This window comes from Papio anubis, chromosome 15 (assembly GCF_008728515.1).
Source record: "Papio anubis isolate 15944 chromosome 15, Panubis1.0, whole genome shotgun sequence".
NCBI classification, from domain to species: domain Eukaryota; kingdom Metazoa; phylum Chordata; class Mammalia; order Primates; family Cercopithecidae; genus Papio; species Papio anubis.
The window spans coordinates 89273491-89294847 of NC_044990.1; the positions used below are offsets into that span (position 1 = coordinate 89273491).

General features: G+C 45.5%; 1 protein-coding gene across 36 annotated transcripts in view; it reads left to right on the forward strand.

Moving 5' to 3' along the window:
* ARHGEF7 (Rho guanine nucleotide exchange factor 7) overlaps positions 1–20316 on the forward strand; it is a 180340-nt gene extending 160024 nt beyond the window's left edge. For 16 of the 36 annotated variants that reach the window (XM_021929784.2, XM_021929785.2, XM_021929792.2 and 13 more), the window contains 6 exons: positions 946–1039; positions 3128–3217; positions 6961–7137; positions 15204–15303; positions 15977–16031; positions 17562–20316. In XM_021929784.2, the coding sequence (XP_021785476.1) occupies positions 946–1039; positions 3128–3217; positions 6961–7137; positions 15204–15303; positions 15977–16031; positions 17562–17684 (639 nt within the window). In that variant the 3' untranslated portion in view covers positions 17685–20316. Of the gene's footprint in view, positions 1–102; positions 721–945; positions 1040–3127; positions 3218–6960; positions 10043–15203; positions 15304–15976; positions 16032–17561 lie in introns of those variants that run through there. The other 20 variants (XR_002518547.2, XR_002518548.2, XR_002518549.2 and 17 more) reach the window with 8 other exon arrangements.
* Positions 20317–21357: the final 1041 nt, after the last annotated feature.

A 21357-nucleotide genomic window follows, 5' to 3' on the forward strand; every position in this document is an offset into this window, starting at 1 on the left:
GCCATTTCCATGGTCATGTCCATGTGTACCCATTGTTTAGCTCCCAAAAAAAGACTTTTAAAGATAACTTTAAAAACCAAGCTTCGTTTCCTCTGTTTCCAGCCCGGTTCATTCCGTAGCGCATCTCATCTTCTGAGTGTTGGCTTCGCCTGTTAACGTTCGCGATGGTTTATGTCACTGGCGTGGTGCAGAAACCAGCCTTTTTTTGATATCGGTATTTAACACGTGCTTGATAGTTGACACTTTACCTGCTCTGTTGGACTTGCTTTGCTCACTTTGTATTTTGCTGTCGTCTTCTGTGCTTGTTTGAGAAGCTGTTTGAAGAGGTAAGGGGTGGGCGGTTCCGTTGTGAACACGCCTCTGAGCTAGTGTGCGTGTGGCCCCTGCAGAACAGCCCCGGCTGAGCTTGACTGTGCTCCTGGCACTCAGAGTCGGGTAGCTGAGCACTCGCTCCCTTTTCTTCTCCCTGAGACTTCAAATAGTTTCTTAAAGCGATTATTTTTTACTTATCTGTCATTTAATGATGACCTTAGTTTCCTCTCGTCTTTCCAGTTAGCTGTACCGGGGGGTGGGTCTGCCCCAGGGAGCCACTGCTGCCTCCTCCCCTCCTCCCTCAGGAGTGTGCAGGATGTCTGTGCACACCAGCGCCAGCCTGCCTCCTGGGGACACCTCTCATCACAGAACTAACAGGACCCAAATGGCACGAGGGGTTTTATCAGAGTGAAGAAAAAATATTAGCCAATGACTAATACTGAGAATGCCCTATTGATTTTTAAATTAACGTTCAGAAGCTGGTAAAGAAAAATCAAAATAGGAAAAAGCGAGAAGCTCTTATCAGTGGCTATAATAATTTGGGGTTTTATACCTTTACAGCAGCCTTTCTGATACACCAGTGAAAATGATTGGCTTTAGAGTATGTTAACATTTTCTTTTCTCTTTCCCTAGGATCTTAGTAAGAGTCCCAAGACCATGAAAAAGCTGCTGCCCAAGCGCAAACCTGAACGGAAGCCTTCCGATGAGGAGTTCGCGTCCCGAAAAAGTGAGTAGCTGCGGTCCGTGTGGAGGAGGATGTGGCCTCCTGGTCACGCAGGCCATGGCATTCATGGGATGGAGGGAGGCTTGGTGGCTTTCTGAAGACTCCAAACAAAAGTAGGGTCTGCCCCTTGAGGCAGTGGTAGGAATAAGTGGTAGTAAACATAACGTTTACCCAAGCAAGCAGGAGAAGTGCCCTTGTGTCAGTGATGAAGTCTCCGTGCCAATTCCAGCACCACTGCCTCCTAGCCCTTCCTCATCCAGGAGCTGGGGCCAGACCTGGAGGGCTCTCCTGCTTTTCTGGTTCTCCCTCATTGCCTGTAAGATATTCCACCCAAAGATATTCCACCCACACTTCCTGAAGTGCCATCATCTCCCAAAGTGCTCTCTCCATCTGTTAGAAGCGTGACCTGCTGTGTTCTCATGTGGGTTGCACCTGCCCGTGCTGTTCTCATGCTGTTCTCTCCGCTTTGGACCCGTCCTATCTGCTCCTCAGGCCTAGGGGTCCGACTCAGTTCTGGGTTCCTACGTGGCCTCTCAGCAAGTACCTGGCACCTGTTAGGTGCTCGGTAGATAGCTTTTGAATAAGTGGAGCTCTTGACAGAAGTAAGTGATTTTCCTGGGGGTGACTGCTGGGTAGGGGTACCTGTGAACAGATTGCTGTGGACTGATGGGTGCAACCCAGGGAGAGTGAGCCAGCTCTGGGGAAGTTGCAGGATCTGTCCTGCGGGGCTCTGCCCTGCCCCACCCCATGTCTGAGCTCAGCCTGTGTTGGTCCTGTGCCTTCACTGCTCACTTCCTCCAGCCTCAGGAGGAGGCCCAGCAGCCATCCCACACACTCACTGTGCCGCACCACTGCTGGCCTCCCCTCACCCCCACCTTATCAGTCAGCCCTGTGAGGTCACCGTGCTGGAGTGTTCATTATATTCTTGTCCTTGTCACCTGATGTCCATGGCAATATAAGTCACCATGCTGACTGTCTTCCTCCCCAGGTGGTCCAGGCCGCTGACCACCAGGGCCCCTGATGAGATGGTGAGGCCCTGGGGTCTAGCTATTGAAGCGGAGCTGGTGCTGGACGCCTGCTCTGTTGCTTACTGGCTGTGCTGGGGCTTCTCTGTGAGCGAACTGTTCTGTGGGCCCCTTCCTTCAGCAGATCCAGGGGCAGCACTGAGCTGGGCGTGGGGCTGGCTGCAGCTGAGACCATCATTCTTGGGCGCGTGCTTCATCAGCACCTTCATGGGCTGGGCGTGAAGGATGCAGTGTGACCGAAAGAGATCCCTGTTCTCATAGAGCCTGTTTTAGTAGAAGGATACAGACAGACAAAACAAGTGAACAATGTGTGGGCCGTGGAGTGCTGCAGAGACCCAGTTGGGAGGAAAGGTGGGAGATTCGGTGCCAGGGTGCCATTTGAGCAGCCTCCTGGGGCCGAGGAAGCAGGCCCTGCAGGTGTCTGGGGAGGAGCTCTCCAGGCCTGGTCGCAGAGACCCTGGGCCGGAACCCTGGGCTGTGCGCAAGGGACAGTGCGCTTTGTGGGCCAGAGCTCCCCTGCAGAGCGGTAGGTAACACAGTGCCCTGAGCAGCAGGCAGGCAGAGTCCGGTTCCGTAGAGAAGATGATGAGGCCTGGGCTTTCACAGGACCGCGGGCTGCCATGTGGGGAACAGACAGGCACAATGCCCACATCGACACTGAGGGTTGTCGGCCTTCTGTTTTTGTCTGGCTGGCATGTGGAAACACGAAAATGTTTTAATTTTCATTTCTTGTTTCAGTGAGATTAGACATTTTTTCTTAGAACTCTTTTTGTTTTGTGACTTGCATATTCCTATCTCCTGCCCTTTTTCCAATTTGAGAGTGGGGATACTAATTTTCTTACGGATTGGTAGGATAATCATTTCCAAATGTGTTGCAAATATTTTTAAAAAACTGAAAACCTTTTTGAGTATAACTTTCGTAAATTTTGTGGAAAACAGTCATCTGACAAGAAAATGGCAGATTATCTTACTTGTCATTTTGGTCGAGTTGATGCCTGCATTCATCTTGCCAGTTGCGCTAGAGGCCTTTCAGTTCGATTGTGAACTGTTGTGCGTCTCTTGACAGGCACAGCTGCTTTGGAAGAAGATGCTCAGATTCTGAAAGTCATCGAAGCTTACTGCACCAGCGCCAAAACAAGGCAAACACTCAATTCAAGTAAGTTTAACAATAATGGCCTGGAAATTGTGATGGTTTATTCTGTTTAGTTTCAATTTACAGTCTGAAGGAACCTGTTGTGGTAGGCCCCTTGCACAGCCCATCCGCCTGACCTCCCAGGGGCGGTGTTTCAGTCAGGGGTGGCAGGCAGGACAGCAGCTGAGCTTCAGGTCCCTAAATTCATGGAGTTGGGTCTGAGCTGTGGGCACAATTGCTGTGTGATTTTCTAGATAAAATTGTACTAGGAAATATTTAAATATAAGCTATTGCCAGAATTCATAATGCTTTTGCTAAGAGAAGATGTGTTTAAAAGACAGTGGAAGATTAGTTCAGTTATTTCAGCTATTTAAGCTATTGGTGTGGTACTGGAATTTTTCATTTTTATTTTATTATTTTTTAGTTTCTTAGAAATATCCAAAATATAAACTTTGAGCAAGGTTTCTTTTAGCCTTTCTAAAAAATAATTGCTTTAAAAAATTTTTTGGAAATTTACAGCTAATTTATTCAGTAGATTTCATGAACCACAGGATTTACCTGTGTCTGATGTATGGTGTCTTAAATGAAAAACTTTTTTTGTATTAAGGGGCTTTTTTTTTCTTTTTGGAGACAGAGTCTCACTCTGTCACCCAGGCTGGAGTGCAGTGGCGCGATCTCAGCTCACTGCAGCCTCCGCCTCCCAGGTTCAAGCAGTTCTCCTATCTCAGCCTCCCGAGTTCCTGGATTACAGGTGCGCACCACCACGCCCAGCTAATGTTTTTGTGTTTTTAGTAGAGATGGGGTTTCATCATTTTGGCCGCGCTAGTCTCCAACTCCTGACCTCGCCTCGGCCTCCCAGAGTGCTGGAATTACAGGCGTGAGACACAGGGCTTGGCCCTAAGGTGCCTTTTTTTAATTTACATTTTTCCTGTGGTGTTGCAAGTGAAGCGCAGCAGGGTGGTGGCTGAGGCAGCGTGCCTGTCATTTACCCTGCTGGCATCCGCGTGCCCAGAACAACTGACATGAGCACATGGTGCGGGGCCTCGGACCCCACAGGGTGGCGGCTGAGGCAGCGTGCCTGTCATTTACCCTGCTGGCGTCTGCGTGCCCAGAACAGCTGACGTGAGCACATGGTGCAAGGCCTCAGGCCTTTTCGAGAACTGGATGATTCTGTATTTTCTCAGCACAGAAACTGATTTCTCCTCCATTTTAGGACTTGCTGCCCTTTCCAGCTTGACTGTCACTTATCTCACTTGTTTGTTTTGTTAGTCGCCTGCAGCGTGGTGGTTCCAGTTAGTGTCATGTATTGTTTAACGCTGAGAAAAGGAAAAAGAGGGAAGAGGACTTCTCAGCTGCTGTAGCTTTTATCAAAGACTGCTGCAGCTGTGAAGATAGGATGAGCAGGGTAAACCTTTGTGGAGTCTCGATTATCCAGAAGCTTCTTTTTTAAACCATTTTCAGTATTTTACTGCTATGGTACCATGTCCCGTCTATGACATTAAGACTTTTTGCCAAGGGTCAGCACTGTTAGTTTTTTTTGTCCATACTTTAGTGAAAAATACCCATTCGTAGTGACTGCTTCTCAGAATAGGAGAGAAATAGAGAAACAGAAAGGCGTGGGTAACCTGTCAAAAGGTGGAATAAATACATGTGTGATGACACAATAATATCTGAGTACAAATTGTTGTGATGAAAGGTATTACATTTTTATAATTGGATACTGATCATGTTTTAAGTAATAGGCTATAAAATGTGGCCATAAATTTTTGGATTTTGAATTTGAGATTTTTGTTGTCATCTCAATTTCAGTTACTTGAAATAAAATTTTAGCCCAGTAGTCTCAGATGAGCAGAGCAGGTTCAGTTGGCCGCCCGCCTGTGTCTGTGAGTTCTGCATTTGTGAATCCAACCGACTGCAGATCAAAAGTACCCAGAAAAAAGAAACAGTAAAAAGTAACAATATAACAGTAAAAAAAAAATACAAATAAAAAATAATTATACTTATAACAGCTATTTATATGCTATTTACATTGTATTAGGTACTATAAATAATTTAGAAATGACTCAAAGTATAGAGCTCTTCCCCAAACAAAGTATACAGGAGGTTGTGTGTAGGTGAAATGGAAACACCGTGCCATCTTATATCAGGGACTGGAGGGTCTGAGGACTTTGGTGTCCAAGGGGAGTCCTGGAACCAATCCCCTGTGGACGAAGGCTGACATAGTGCCCACCTCATTTCTTCATGACCAGGGTCCTGTGATATGCTGTGGCTTCACGGCCCCTGACTGCCTAAGGGGAGTGGCCCACAATTCTTTTTCTTTTCTTGTCACATTGCCTGTATTCTGTATTTCCATTTCTCCTGTGCAAGAAAAGCATTGAATGATACATTGATTTTTGTTTTTAATTCATATTATGGGCAAACCACTCTGGGCTTCAGGGAGCTGATAGTCATATATACCCTTAAACCGAACACTCAAAACTAGGGAGTAATGGGAGAAATTGCTCATTTGTGCTGGGAAGTTGGTATACTTAAGATGCTTGGAAATGGGATCATAATGAAAGCAGCTCTTTTTACATTAAATGCTTAGTAAAACAGGTTTTAGAAGGATAATATATTTTACCTAAAATGCAGCTCTGTTCAATACACACATCTGGATGCCAAGAAGATTTTGTAAACCAAACTTCCTTGATACTGATTTCTAACTCCAGGAAGTAATGGCCCTCACAGCCGGTTATGACGTAGTTCTTGCAGTCTGGGAACAGAGGTCAGTTTGATAGAAGCAGGAGCAGGGAGGAGCCGGGGCTACTGTGGTTTGCCTTCACTCAGCAAGGGGCACCCCCACCTTTGCATGGAGGGAGACCCCGGCAGCCTGGCCTGCCTCTCAGCCCAGCTGCCTGGCCATGGGCAGTGCTCATAGTTGCCGGCCACTCATGATTATTTCTCTCCTGCCATGTTGTGCCACTTCCTCTGTCATTTTCCTTTTAACACTGGGGTATTGCCAGTTCACGTCTCTCTTCCTGACAGCAGAGGGTCTGCAATGGGGTGGCTGGCATTGCCAGCAGACCCAGCTTCCCACTGCACCCTGCCTGCGGGCTAAGCTCTGGCATGCCCTGGGAGCAGGGGGTGGGTTCTGGGGCTGTGGGCCCTGGCCAGTCCTTTTCTGCCCTCTGAGTTCTCAGAGTGATTGTTGATTGATCAGGTAAGTCCAGACCCACTCTCAGATTTATGGTCTTGGCAAAGTGACAACTGAAGAAGCCCGTCAGAAATCCTTTGAAATTATTTTGCATTTGATACACCTGTTTACTGATAGGAAACAATTTTTAATTAGCCATATAAATGGTACCTTTCCCAAATGATGTCCTAAATGAGACTATTTGTTAATTGAATGTGGAATAGAATTGGTTAATTGCCTCATGTCTGTAGAGTCATCTTTTGGACATGGGTGTAATTTGTAAAAGATTTCTTAAATGAGGGCTTTAGAGCAATATCTTTTTTTAAAAGAGTGGTTTGGAAACATTGTATATTAATGGCTTAATTAGATAATAATCGATCTAGTTGTATTCTAAGGGTTTTGCTAAGTTTGTTATTGAAACCCAGCCATATGTAAGGAGAAACATGCATTGTTGCCAATGTTTAACAATGTTTTCTCTTTTCCTTCTCTTCCCATCACCTTTTGCTTTTGTTCCATGTTTTGGTTGTGGCTCTTCCTGTCGTTCTCCTCCTCACCCCCTGCCTGTCGCGCCTGTCCCTCCGCCCGCCCGTCTTAGCATGGCAAGGCACTGACCTGATGCATAATCACGTCTTGGCTGATGATGACCAACCAAGCCTAGACTCCTTGGGTCGTCGCAGTAGCCTTTCTCGTTTGGAGCCTTCAGACCTCTCGGAAGACTCTGACTATGACAGTATATGGACAGCCCATAGTTACAGAATGGGTTCTACATCTCGTAAGAGCTGTTGCTCATATATCTCTCACCAGAACTAATGCACTTCTGAGCTTTTCTTAACAAATGCTTGTTGTATCGCAGCCTGCTTTTCTTAGATGTTTTCTTGCTGTTCCTTGTCTCTTTTATGTGATATTTTAACAACTTTTGAGAGTGTTCCTGATATTTCCCATTGTACTTTGTGGAGGCTTAACTGCCGATGCGAGTATACATTCGAATGACTATTGGAGGGAGGTGGTGTGTTCCCGTGAGCCTACACCCGAGGGTGCTCTTCGTAAGGGGTAGTTGTTGTTTTACAGCTCCAAATGTTTTTTTTTATTCTCAGTGTAGCAACTGTTTGATTGATTTCTGGATACAGCTGTATGAACACTTTTCTATTTTATACTGAAATCACACAGGTTTGCGATCTAAGTGCCAGAACCATGGAGGAGACTCTGGCCTTATCTGTAAGGACCTAAATTTTTTAAGTACTGTGAACACTGATGAAGTAGTTGTGGAGAGATGAGAAGAATACATGCAGCAAAGGTGCTGTGAGCCCAGTTCCAACAGCTGTGTTCTGGTAATTGTGCCGAACAGCATGTGGGCTCTGGGCCTTGGCAGGTGCACAGACGGGCGGGCGTCACATGTGTTCAGAGCTTGTCTCCACCTCACGGCTCTGTGCTCTTCCGTGTGCTGCATTGTGGCCATGAAGTGGGAGCTCTCCTTTCCAAAGGCAGAACTTACTGTCATGGCTCAGATGTTCACTCTCATCGTCACCCCAAACTTCCCTGAATTGCAGTGATTTCTGTTATATGGCACTTAGCAAGCCTACACCACTCTATAGTAGAAACTCTACACTAAAAGTTTAAAGCCCAAAATCTGAAGCATTCAGCCTCTGCAAGTGTAGACTACTAGACTGTATCTGGAGAGGCATTTGGAATACTTAAAAAGTCAAGTGCTGTGGCTTCAGTCCCCCCGACTCCCCACCCCGACATCCATATTTAACGTTGTCTGGAAGAGCCATGGACACATCATTGTTTTCAGCAACCAGCTGCAGTGAAACTCCGTTTACAGCAACCCCATAGTGTAAAACTGCAATGCTTCATTGTAATGGGATATCGAAGCTCACTGAAGAATTACTAGGTTGCCATGTAGCTCACTTATTTAAAAAAAAAAATCTCCCCCATTTTCCTGGGATTTGTTGTAAGGAGTTTTCACTGGCCTCACTCAGACCAATTTCTGCTTCAAAAAGAACTGAATGTGACCTGTTGCATTCAGTTGTGGCATCAAATCCACATCTAGTCATTGCTTGAGGGGCCAAACTGTGTTCTCTCCCATGCACGCTCTATTTGGTGTTAAAATGGAACCTTACGGTTGTGTTTTAAGTATTCATTGAAACCAGCTTCAGAAAACAAGATGCCATAATAAATTGAGAATAACATTTTTTCCTTCTTCAGGGTGGCTGTAATTCCAGGTGGCCGTGATTTCTTTCCTCCCCCTCCACCCACTCCTTCGCCAAACCCACGTATTCAGTGTTCTGATCTTGTTTGTGCAGAGTGAACTCTCTGATGCAGCATCAGTCTTGTCCTGGGAGCCGGGTCCTGCTGCTCAAGCCCAGAGCTGCCAGGGAGCTCCTGGCAGTAGCACGTTGTTTAGAAAGTTGGGTGGCTTCATTCAGCATGGAACGAGCTAATGGCACAGGAGTCATCAGGGCAGCTGTTAATTCCAAATATTTGTCTGTTCCCAAGTAGCTACTGAAGTGCTCATGCCATCGGAAGAGTTTGTATTTTCATACCAATTAGTAAAAATAAGAATGTTGAGGAGCAGTCTTCTAAAATTAGTCAAAGCCCAGTGTTAATCTCCGGCAGAGATGGGGTTTATATATGTTCACCCAAATAGTAAATGGAATTTTTGGAGAAATAAGATACGTACAAAGTTTCTATACTTACTGTAAGTGGATTTAGAGCGATTTTGGTTTTGTATTACATATGGTAGTCCTCTGAGTCTGGGAGCACCTTTTTGTTTGCCTCAAGACTACTCATTAGTGCATTGGCTTAGCTGCCTTTGCCTTCTCGTAGGCATGGATTGCCTGTGTCATGGGCTGTGTAGACCACAACACTCAAACACAGTTGCTGCACTCAGATTTTCCTTTAATATCAAGTATCATTTGGTTATCTTACTGGGACATTTTTATTGATATTCTCTACACTAAAGTTTTCACATTTACCATCATTCCATTTTGTACCAGTTAAAGGCATTTTGATGATGCTTTTTCTTGATGCTAAGATCACTGCAGAAGAATAACCTGACCTTTTCTTTGCATTTGTTTTGAATGTCTAACACCATTAGCTTTCGTGACCTGGTTAAGAAGTATTAGTGCCACAAGCCCGAAAAGACAGTTCTCATGTGGCAGTGGTGATATGGCATCCAGAGGGCCAGTGTTTCTACTTTTGTGGGACTTCAGTCATGCTGATAATAGTATCTTCTGTTCATACAATTCTGTAATATTTATGTGTACAGTTAGTATTCTAATGAAAGAATGAAGAGTCTGAACTAGAAGGTAGGTTTAAGCCATCACCAGGCCTTTGCAAATGGCCTAAATGGTGTTCCCTTTGAAGTAACACTTGCCACAAGTATATAATCTATATTAATTGTGTTTTGCATAAAATTGCCAAAACACAGTAATGTGTATATAGTGGTATAAGATCTTGAAAATAATCTCTATAATTGTGCTCTTTATCTGTGAATGGGAAAAGCCATTTTTAGTAAGTGACTACCATTTGAAAAACTAAATTGGATGTATATCTGAATGTTGCATTGTATTGTACAGTATGCATATTATTGTTTGTGGTTGCATATGGCAATGAAGTGTTTGTTTTATAAAAAAAAAAAAACCTGTTATGTACAGTTGAAATAAATTTTGCATTTGCTAGCCCGTGGCTTTTAATATTTGTTACATGGGGGAGGGGAATAGCATAGTTTGCAGTTTAATATGATTTGGCTCTTCTACCTGAACGGAACATCTTCCAAAGGCAGGCAGGTGATAGATAGAACCCTTCTGTCTGCCCTGATAGAAAAGCTTGCACTCTCTTAAGTTAGCTGTGTTCTGGACGAGACAAAGTCACATCTTGTACGTTTCTTATTTCATCTCTTTCCCGTTTCTTAAGCTTTCAGTCACTGGCCGGTTTGTCTTCAGAAAGAAGCATTATTTTTTGTTTGTGTGCATAAATGGGAAAAAGCACAACTTTAAAATTGTTTTATTTAGACTAAGGCCAGTTTTTAATTTTTGTTTTATAAAGTGCTTGTCCAGCTAAGAAGAGAGTAATGAAGCAAAATAAAGGGAAAGGAAACGAAGCACCTGGTGGCAGGTATAGTGTTAGGACAAGGTGCAGACAGTAAGTGCAGAAAACTCTGTCAGCACAAGATGGGAGTTTTCCTAAGAAAAGGAAATTAGACCCTTAGAGCCATAAATAACAAAATGGCCTGGATGACTTTTGGAGAGATCTTACGAAGTCGTTTTTCTTTAAGTGTAGTTGTAGTGTGCTCCACGGTGGATGTTACTTGATTTTCAGTTGATTAGAGATGCAGATTTTAGAAAAGGTAATGAATTTAAGAAGAGGAATTATCCTGCCCATGTCCTAGATCACTGGCAGATGTTCTTTACCCTGTTTCTAGGCGTTTGGTACAGGCAGGCCTGCACACGCATGCATGCACACCACGCCGGTGTCTGGACTGGACAGTTGCGCTGCATTACTCCTGAAGCAGTTAGTTGTGTGTCGTCAGATAAGCCCCCAGAATGGTGTCTAACAGCCAAGCATGGCAGTCGCGAGCCGGCACTCGGGGCCCCAGGGGTTGGTTGATCACCACTGTGTTGCTGCTGTGGCAAGTCGTCTCGTCTATAAAATGAAAATACTGGATTAGATCTGTGTTTCTTAAACGAAGCTCCATAGTTGTCTACAGATGTGTGACTATTTGGGGTGGGGGAGGGTCAGTGTTCTCAGACATCCCTAAAATGTTAAGTTTTGTGCTCATGTTAACACACACGTGGACCAGGCTTCCCTGGATCACACCTCTGAGTGAGTGTTGCTGTGGGGTCCCAGTGCCCTCTGGGGTCTCCAGTCATGTGGCGCACAGCAGCCCCTAAGAGTGGAATGGTTGCTGCAGAATTTTTCAGCCCGGGGCGGGCAGACACTGAGCATCTACAGGCACATTCTTGGGTCCTCGAGTTTGGGAAGTGCTGGATTGGTGTTAAGTATAAATTATTTCATTATATTCATGTTTGTCTTATTCCTACCTCCATATGGAAATAACCAACCAGCTGTTCTGTGTATGTGGTTATAGAAACAGACAGATTATAAGCTGATCTAGCACTTCTCAAAATGTTAGCCACAAAACCACAAGATGTTAATAATGATGTTTAAAAGAAAAAAAGTTCACTCAAATGCATTTCAGAAATGCTGAATTAAAGTTAAGCGAGTGTTTTTATGGCAGACTTCATCAAAGCCTGTATTGTGCTAAGGGCGCACTGTGAATCTCCAAGAAGTATAGCCCACAACGTTTCCCAAAATGATGTGTTGTGGAACCCCTCTCATTTCCCAGAAACAAAAAAGTTTGGGAAACACAGATCTTGACTGTGCTAGAACCATCATGAATGTGTTCATCTATGTCTGAGCCTCTGTTACGGATTTTAAATAAAGTGAGAGAACATTATCTGATAATTCTGCTGTTAAATTGTTTTTCCAACCTAGGTAACTCAGGGAAAAAATGTGCTACGATGCCGCTAAAAACACTTCAATAATTTCTGAGATAACTTGTTATATCTGCTTTCTAAAACATTGTTCTTTAAAGAAATAGTCAACTTACGTAAACCTGGCCAGAGAACATTCCTTTGTTGTTTTTTGAAAGGCAGTAAAAATTTTTCAGTCATTTTAGAAAAACTGTATATTGAAAACTAGGCAGATTATTAGAATTGCATGATTTCTAGGCGTGTTAATAATCCTCATTTACAAGCTGCCTAGTTTGCCATCAGATCCATAAATGGCATTTTTCACATTAGTGCATTTCAGGAATCAAGCAGTACATCCTGTCTGTGATACGTTTTCCAGCTTACATTTGTGTATCACTAAATCCTTCTCACATGCTTTAAGTGTAGCTGTAGAAATAAGACCTGTGCCATGCATATACAGTAATTGTACCAGTTCTTACAGGCTTAGTTCCTCAAATTATGCTACATAATGGAAAGACTTTTACCTTTATGGGTTCATCTGTTAAAAGATATTTACAAAATACAATATCTAAATCCTCAGAACAGCTCTAGAGAAGCAGATTTGTTGTGCTTTGTAACTAATGAAATTGAGACTCAGTGCTTAAGTGATGTGCGCAGGTTAACTTAAAAGACTCACCACTAGGGGCGTCCCAGCTCTGGCTGGAGGCAGTGGACACGTGGCTCATGGCCTCACAACTCCTGTAAAGTCGACCCTGTGTCTGACCCATTTCTTTACAAAGTTGACATTGTTTGTGATCCTATTTTATGTCATTCGAAAATGTTAATGCTGGAAAGAGATGATGTAAACAGGTTGTCTAGGAAGCTAGAAGAGACAAAAATAATTGAAATCCAGAATTTAATCTGCCTGATCCGCAGTTACATGACTTTTTCCTGTATGTCTCATTAGCAAATCCATTTGAAGAAATGTGTTGCAAACAGTGTGAGATACACAAGTAATACTTTTGTGAATCTGACTCTGAAACAGTCATCCACTGTCTGGGCTCAAAGCAGGACAGCTGGATAATTGGCGGGCACATTAGTTGACTGAAATGTGGGATCTTATCAGCGGACTTCTCTTTGCAGGGAAGAGTAAGTGGAGCCATTGGATTTCTTCACATGTGGTATAAATATCAGAATCTTTATGAGTATTCTGGATTTTCTTTCATTATTTTCTCTCTTTTATTTTCTATGAAATTCTTTTTCTATATCTTTTGGGCAAATAGCACATGAATTAACGTTTTCTGGTAGGAACAAGGGTACCCTTTGCGTTTGTATGAGAAACACTGGCAGCTTCTCCCCCTGGCTAGCACCACACGCTCTGCTGTAATGTCCCTCACACATCAGTTTCCTTCCTAAGCAGTATCTTCCCGTGTGGCCCACATGTCTCAGCAGCATCACCCGTTAGCCAGGAAGGGCCCACCACCCTCAGGGTCCTCTCCTGTGGCCTCTTGGAGCACAGGCACCTGGAGTGGCAGGAGTCCTCGCAGCCCAAAGGGTCGTCTCCGCCCTTGTCTCCTGGACCTGTGGAGATTCCTAGGGCTGATACTACCAGCCTAATGTTTTTAAAAACGTCTTTCTGAAATCATATCTTGCAGTCCTGTCTGAATCTTCTGTCTGAAAAGTTATTCCCGAGACATAGGTCACTGTGTGTGCGGGTGGGTGGACTGTGACCCAGGGGATGCCTGTGAAGAGCTGGACCCCTGCTCCTTCCCTCCGTGACAGGGTCAGGTCTGCTGCTGCCAGCTGGTAGCACAGTGGAGGCGCAACAGCATGAGGGGGAGGGATGGTCGCCCACTTTAACACAGACACAGGCGTGCCAGCCATGGCTTGTGACTGCATTTTAAGTGCTGCATTTGATCCTAAGATCCTGCAGTTATCCTCATTTCCCAGTATCGGTGTGGCGAGTGTCTCCTGAAGCTCGTGCCAGGTGACAGAGTGGCACTTGGTTGCTTTCCCCAGGACTTAATCTTATGCCTGAGAGGATGAAGGAGCAGTGTCTTGATTTTGTTCAGTCCCTGAATTTCCAGTTTCCCAGGGGTGCCATTCTGAGGGGTGGAGCAGATTTTGCACACGCACGAGGGGCAGCAGCTGGCCAGTGGCCTCCAGTCCTGGTTCCTGTTGCATGCTGCTGTGGAGATAGCAGCGGTGCCCTCGCGTGTCAGGAACGTCTTAGGAGCCATCTTAAGCTTTGGCATCATCCTTAACCTTGTTCGCTCAGAGGAGCCTAAGCGTGTGGTAAAATGCAGGTGAAGCCATTATTTAAAATCCCATCTTCATAAAACATTCGTATGTATCGAGCTTTCCTGTGACAGTGACGCTGCGTAGCACTGACACGCTTTTAGGAACACACAAAAGGCAAGCCAGAAGAAAGACCCAGCAAGCGCAAGCACCGTGTCCATAGTTAGCATGTCTCAAACACGCGTGTCCCTTCTTCACGGAGAAATGTTTATTACAGTACTGCTTACAGGCGTTTGTGTTCTGTGATAGAGTATAGTCTTCTGATTTGCATCTGGTATAATTTTCAAAAATATAAATGATACACGTTATACTGTATGACCTTCAAGAAAATATTTTCTTGAAGAAAAGATTTTCTCCCTGCATCATTAAATACAATTTGATTCTTTTCCTCACCTTTTAAAATGAGTATTTTGATTTCCTGATTTCTAAAGTACGTATTTTGCAACATTTATTGAGGGCCTGTCCCATATAAACTCTTGTGCGGGTGTTGGTTAAATGACACAAATGTTCCTCTGACATTGTGAGCAGTTTGCTTTCATTTAGAAAAATGTTTATTTTATATTTTAGGAAATATAAAGTTTTCATAAAGGACCAAATGTTATTTTTTCTAAACCATGTGCTATGATGCTGTAATATCTTGATTATTAAATGTTGCTGTAGAGTAAAATGTTTGTATTGCCAGATCTTGGATTTATAAACACTCACTGTGTATGTTCTGATTGGTCTCATATGTCTTTGCTGAAACTCTTGCAACAGTGGCTCAAAATGGGATGAATAGCCAGAGCAGTATGGTCACAACCTGTAACCTCCTCCCTGTTGAAAATGCTAAGGTTTAAACAATCCATAATTCAGATTTTAAAAAGGCTACAGTTTCCTTTCCTCTCTACGGCTTTGGTCACGAAGGGGCCCGGGCTCAGTAGACAGGGGTGAAGAAACCTGGTAAAACATGCCCTCCTTTAGCCTGGATGAACATTTTTAAATGCATAGTTGATAGAACTTAATATTTAAGTGATGTTGTATAGTCATTTTTCTTCATTCTGCCATGGTGTTCGCCCGAGGTTGATTGATTATTTTTTCATGCTCCTAGGTTCACGCAAAGAATCTGCTCCACAAGTTTTGCTTCCAGAAGAAGAGAAAATTATAGTGGAAGAAACTAAAAGTAATGGTCAGACAGTGATAGAAGAAAAGTAAGATGTCTTCCAGTATTCTAAAGCAGGCATTTGAGCTCTGCAGTGGGGTAGCAGAGTTCAGACAGCTCCCTGAGGGTGGGGGTGTGGCTTCAGAAGCTTCACTTTTTTTTTTTTTTTTTTTTTTTGAGACGGAGTGTCACTCTTGTCACCCAGGCTGGAGTGCAATGGTGCGATCTCAGCTCACTGCAACCTCTGCCTCCCAGGTTCAAGCGATTCTCCTGCCTCAGCCTCCCAAGTAGCTGGGATTACAGGCCTGCGCCACCATGCCTAATTTTTGTATTTTTAGTCGAGACGAGGTTTCACCCTGTTGGCCAGGCTGGTCTCCAACTCCTGACCTCAGGTGATCTGCCCACCTCGGCCTCCAACTCCTGACCTCAGGTGATCTGCCCACCTCGGCCTCCCAAAGTGCTGGGATTACAGGTGTGAGCCACCGTGCCCAGCCAGAAGCTTCACTTTTAAAATGTCTTCATAGACTGAAGCTGCCCTTGACTGGGCTTGAACCTGCCGTGCACAGAGGTTGACAGTTTTTAGTTGTGAATGTAGACAGTACACAGGTACGGCAGAGCAGCCCCGTGTCCTCCACTCAGCATCGTAGTGTCTCCTGGCAAGTTTCCGTGTGTCCTCTCCATGCCTCACCCTGTTCATGTGTGTGTTCTGTTTCCTGTTTCAGGAGTCTTGTGGATACCGTATATGCATTAAAGGATGAAGTTCAAGAATTAAGACAGGTACGTCATAATCCATCTTTCAATCTTTTTTTTTTTTTTCAAATGGGAGAAAAGAAAACAATATTAAAAATAAGCTGGCCGGGTGTGGTGGCTCACACCTGTAATCCCAGCACTTTAGGAGGCCATGGTGGGCAGATCACTTGAGGTCAGGAGTTCAAGACCAACCTCACCAATGTGGCAAAAGCCCATCTCTACTGAAAATACGAAAATTAGCCGGGCATGGCAGCAGGTGCGTGTAACCCCAGCTACTTGGAAGGCTAAGGCAGGAGAATCGCTTGAACCCAGGAGGCGGAGGTTGCAGTGAGCTGAGATAGTGCCACTGCACTCCAGCCTGAGCGACAGAGTGAGACTCCGTCTCATATAAAAATAAAAAGCTTATTGTGCGTAAGCAAAAACTAAAAGGAGGTCATGTCTTTGAGAAGTCCAGCAGATAAAACAGTTGGTTGTCTATAAAGTGACTTGTTTAAATTCTTTTTTTTTTTTTTTTGAACAATACTGATTTTGATGTCATAAACCATCGCAAATTCTGTTGGAAGAATAATTTAAAATATCGAAAGTTCTGTCTGGTGACAAATCCTGCAAGGGGCCCTGAGATTAGCCTCTGCCACTGCATGGTCCTTGGCTCCCGAAGCCAGTTTAGCGAGCCAGACATGGTGACTAACCAAGGGTGTTCTGGGCAGTGCATAGAATGTGAGTATGAGTGGCTTTGGTGCCCTGCCCGGCTAGGTGAGGGAAGGCTGGGGTGTTTGTTGCACAGAATGTGAGTATGAGTGGCTTTGGTCCCCTGCCCAGCTAGGCGAGGGAAGGCTGGGGTGTCCATTGCACGGAATGTGAGTAGGAGTGGCTTTGATGCCCTGCCCAGCTAGGCAAGTGAAGGTTGGTGTGCTCTTTTGGCCGAGGAGCGGCCTGAGAAGAGTTGTGGTCTGGGATAGAGAGCCGAGAGCAGGTTGCCGTGTGGAACTGGACGCGTGCTCTGCATTCTAAGCAGTGTCCGCAGGGCTTCCAGGTACTGCTTTGCTTGGCTGGCGGGCTTCCGTGTTCACACTTTGCCCCAAGTGGCAGCAGGCGTCCGTTTGTGCCTGCCTCCTACGTCGGAGACATGCGTGGGTTCAGTTGCACAGAGCAGGTGCCCACCCACTTGCTCCCGCACCCGTCAGCGGCTGTTACTTCCAGTCCTTTCTGTAACTCTGGAAGGCGGTTATGAATGGACGAAAAGGCTGGAGAGGAGCTGTCCCGTCTGCAGTTTCCAGCCATTTTCTTACGGTATGTTCTATAGAGATTCATTCATGGCCTTAATAAGAGCCATTAGGACCGTTTCCATCCCGGGAGCGGCAGCATAGTCAGGAGCGCTGCTGCCACCCTGTCCAGGTGGTTGAACTTTGCGGACCCCCATGACCTCACAGCCCATAGGCAGCTCACGTGGGATTTCATGAGTCGAGGCCTTAGCTCCTCAAGGATACCCATATGGGGATAGGAAGCCCTACGCAATGCCAAAGATAGTGAACGTACTGTGGTCTGCTTAATTTACAGGATAACAAAAAGATGAAGAAATCTCTAGAGGAAGAACAGAGAGCCCGCAAAGACCTAGAGAAGCTGGTGAGGAAAGTCCTGAAGAACATGAACGATCCTGCCTGGGACGAGACCAATCTATAAGGGACGTCCTTAGTTCTTTCTGTCGATGACCAGTTCTGAGGTGAAGCTGGGCACCCCTGACCCACGTCGGGGTGCACTCAGGACCACAGGGCAGGGCTGGGTGGGGCACCACCTCGCTCTCTGTACATAGAAAAGCTGGAGCTTATTCTGCGAATGGAGACGATCAAACCATGACTGATGAATCCAGACAGGAGGGATTGACTCTGAGGACCTGAGCTGCATCAGTCCCACTCTGTGAACATCTCAGTTACCTCATTCTGCAATAAGTTCAGTGACTGACTAAAAGTCTTGTTTTTCCAGACTTTGAATTGAATATATAAATATTATATATACATGTTTCTTGTAAATATCCCATTTTGAATGCATACCCGTGGTGGTTCTGTCCGGGCTAATCCCCATGCTAGAATGTCCTTTCCAGCTACGTGAGTAAGAAGCCCCATGCCCGCACCCACCGGAAGCAGAAGCCCGGTGGATGCCTGGTTCGTTCCGCAGCACCAGGGCCTCCACCGTGCTGTGACAGCACCCCCCGTGTCGGTGTTTCTGAATAACCTTATTTATACCTGCAGAGATACACGTCAGTCCCATTCGGAAGTCTTCTCTTAAAGCAGCGTTCCAGTCCCAGACCTGCGGGGTTCCGAGGGCGGCTTGCTGGTTGACAGACTCAGTCTCGACCTCAAGGAAGGCCCATACGACACCGCTGCATCCACCTAGAGGTGTTTGCTCTTGTCCGCTGTCTGAGTACTGTGATTCTCAGATGGATTTGCTGTGTTTTGGGAGATTACACAGACGTTTCTGTGCAGGCTAGTTCAGTAACAACAAAATACACTGTTTTGTCTTCCCTTAAAGAGAGCTCTTACTAGAACCTGTAAATAGAATGTATTATTTATTGTAGGTCACTGCAGCTGACGAGAACAGATGGAGGCCATGCTCCAGACTGATACTGATGGGTGGAGCTTTGCCGTCAGGCCAGCCTCATCCTGAGGTCTGCTCCACCACTGGCTGCAGCCGGCAGGCTTCAGTGCTCACCGAAAGTGAAATCCCCTCCTTCAGCAAGCATAAAGCAATATACACCCTATAGGTTCCACTAAGCACCGTAGGCGTGAGCAGGGAGCGTTTCCCCCACTGTGTTCCAGTGCAGAGGAGACGGACGAAGCCTGTCCTCGCCGCGGCTTGCTGGGCCCAGGCTGGCTCTGGAAAGCCTGTGCAGTCCTGGGCGGGAAGCCCAGCCCGTGGGGCAGGTTTTCGTTCTGCTTCAGCAATAAATAAGGGTGACCGCAGGGACTTTGCTCTTGGTTTCCCTTCCCGTGAAGAGGTTGGTTTTAAAGTGAGCTACGCTTTTCTGTAGAACAAGTGTTCTATCTTTAAACACCAAAATTGCAACGCCATGGATTACTGGTCTCAGAACAGCTCATTTTGCATCAGATTTGACTTTCTGCTTTTCCGTCTATTGGCCAAATTGCCCTTTAACTGCACCTGAATCCTTTGTATACTGATGCCTTTGAGCTGGGCACCCTGGGAGAGTGTTCTGTCACTGTTTACGGTTCTTCCTTGCCCTTGCTAATTACAGTCTCTGGTGCCCAGCAAGCCCCCTTCCTGCTTCCTTCCCTGACTCCGGTCACGGGGTCTGCCTGGGCTCAGCATGGACCTGACCCATGCTCGCAGAACCTGGCCTCACCCGGACTTCTCACTAGAATTGCCAGCTTCCTCAACTTAGCAGATTACTCACTCATGCAGGCACAAGCAAAGATCAACACTTTCTCTTTTGGTAAGCTTGAGTTTTACAAGTTATTTTTTGGTGATGCGTAAGACATTGCAGTGGGAAACCATTCAACTTGAGCGTACTGGAGTTTGCTGTTGTAGCAGGTTTTAACTCAGGAACAACTCTCCTCTGATCTCTCCGCCCTCTGCCGGGAGGCGACGTTCGCCGTCCTCTCGGAGCCGGTAGCGTTGCTGTCCGAGTCCCCAGGACGGATCTCCTGCAGACCTGCCTTAATGCTCAGATCGAAGTATTTCACAAGAATACTTGTGTTTTTAACAGCCCTTCCCCTAGACGGTGCGGCCACGAGGGCCTTATGTGACTGCATTGCCTTTTCTTTCTGTGGATCCAGTATCTTCCTCGGCTTTTTAGGGAGCAGGAAAAACGTGTCTGAGAGCAAGTCTTTAAAAACCCGCCCTGTTGTATATAACTGTATCTGTTTCACCGTGTGACCTCCCAAGGGGGTGGGAACTTGATATAAACATTTAAAGGGGCCACGATCTGCCCGAGGGTTACTCCTTTGCTCTCACCTTGTATGGATGAGGAGATTAAGCCATTTCTTATCCTGTAGATGTGAAGCACTTTCAGTTTTCAGCAATGTTGGAATGTAGCATCCGAAGCTCGTTCCTTCACATTCGGTAGCGTCTGTGCTTGTCCACATGCGCTGGGCGCCTGGGACCTTGAATGCCTGCCCTGGTTGTGTGGACTCCTTAATGCCAATCATTTCTTCCCTTCTCTGGGGCCCCCAGGGCGCCCGTTGACAAGTGTGGAGAAACTCCTAATTTAAATGTCACAGACAATGTCCTAGTGTTGACTACTACAATGTTGATGCTACACTGCTGTAATTATTAAACTGATTATTTTTCTTATGTCACAGAATGTGTCGCTTCATCTCCTTTGATGTGTTTTCTGTGTGCTTGTTCGCTTTACAGTTTCTTTGGGCTGATTTAGATTTGAAAATTCTGTCTTCGATACTGGAAGATAACATGTTTCCTTTAAAGTCTAGAGTTTGAGAAAATTTGAAGATTTTTTTTTAAAAGACAAGGAAAGAACACTGGAAGTCTTAGGAACAAAAACTAAAGTAACGGGTCACGCTGGTAGGCACAGCCCCCAGGTCCTCGCCCATGCCTGGAAGAATGGCCTGCATTCTGGAGGGCGCTCAGGACAGCGTTTTGTGAAGCCAAACTTCCTTGAAGGTATCTGTGGGGTCCCTTTTAGGAGCTGGCATAAGACAAAAGGAAATCGCTCGTGTGTGTCCTCGTGTGGCGGTGGTGCAAACGAGGGTGTCTTCCGGAAGGGTGGCTGGGAGGACCGAGTGGGGTCTCCTGTCCGTGGTCCGTGTACCTGGCTCAGGTGTGTCCACAGCTCCACTGCATGTCATTTCAGCCAGCCAGAGGTCAGGCCGCCGCACACAGTGCCCAGCCAACTGGCTTACTGTAGGAGCTCAAAGGAGGTCAGGATCTACACTCTCAAGGACTTTAATCATTTCAGGCTAAAACAAGGAGGCGTTCAAAAATCCATTTCTGTTGGTTTGCATTGTGACAAGAACGTGTGATGCGTAAGACACCTAATGTGAAGTGTTCATCTTATTGGTGGAGTAGGTAGGCATTTGTACTTGGTACCTCACCAGTAATTAAAAACTAGCGTGCACCTGAGCCATGTATACTGTTTTTTAACTGTACACTTTAAAAATTTAAAGGTATACTGGGCCATGTATACTTTATTTTCTTGCATAACTGTTTAATTTTTCCCATAAGCAGGTATTATTTTCCTAATTAAAAACTAGCATGTGCCAGAGATTTTAATTGTGAAAACAATACCTGTTTATAGGGAAAATAGAAACAGTGCCAGGATATAAAGTAAAAAGCTCGTATTCCACCTCCCAGTGCCCTGACCCTGTTCCCCAGAAGTAGCTCC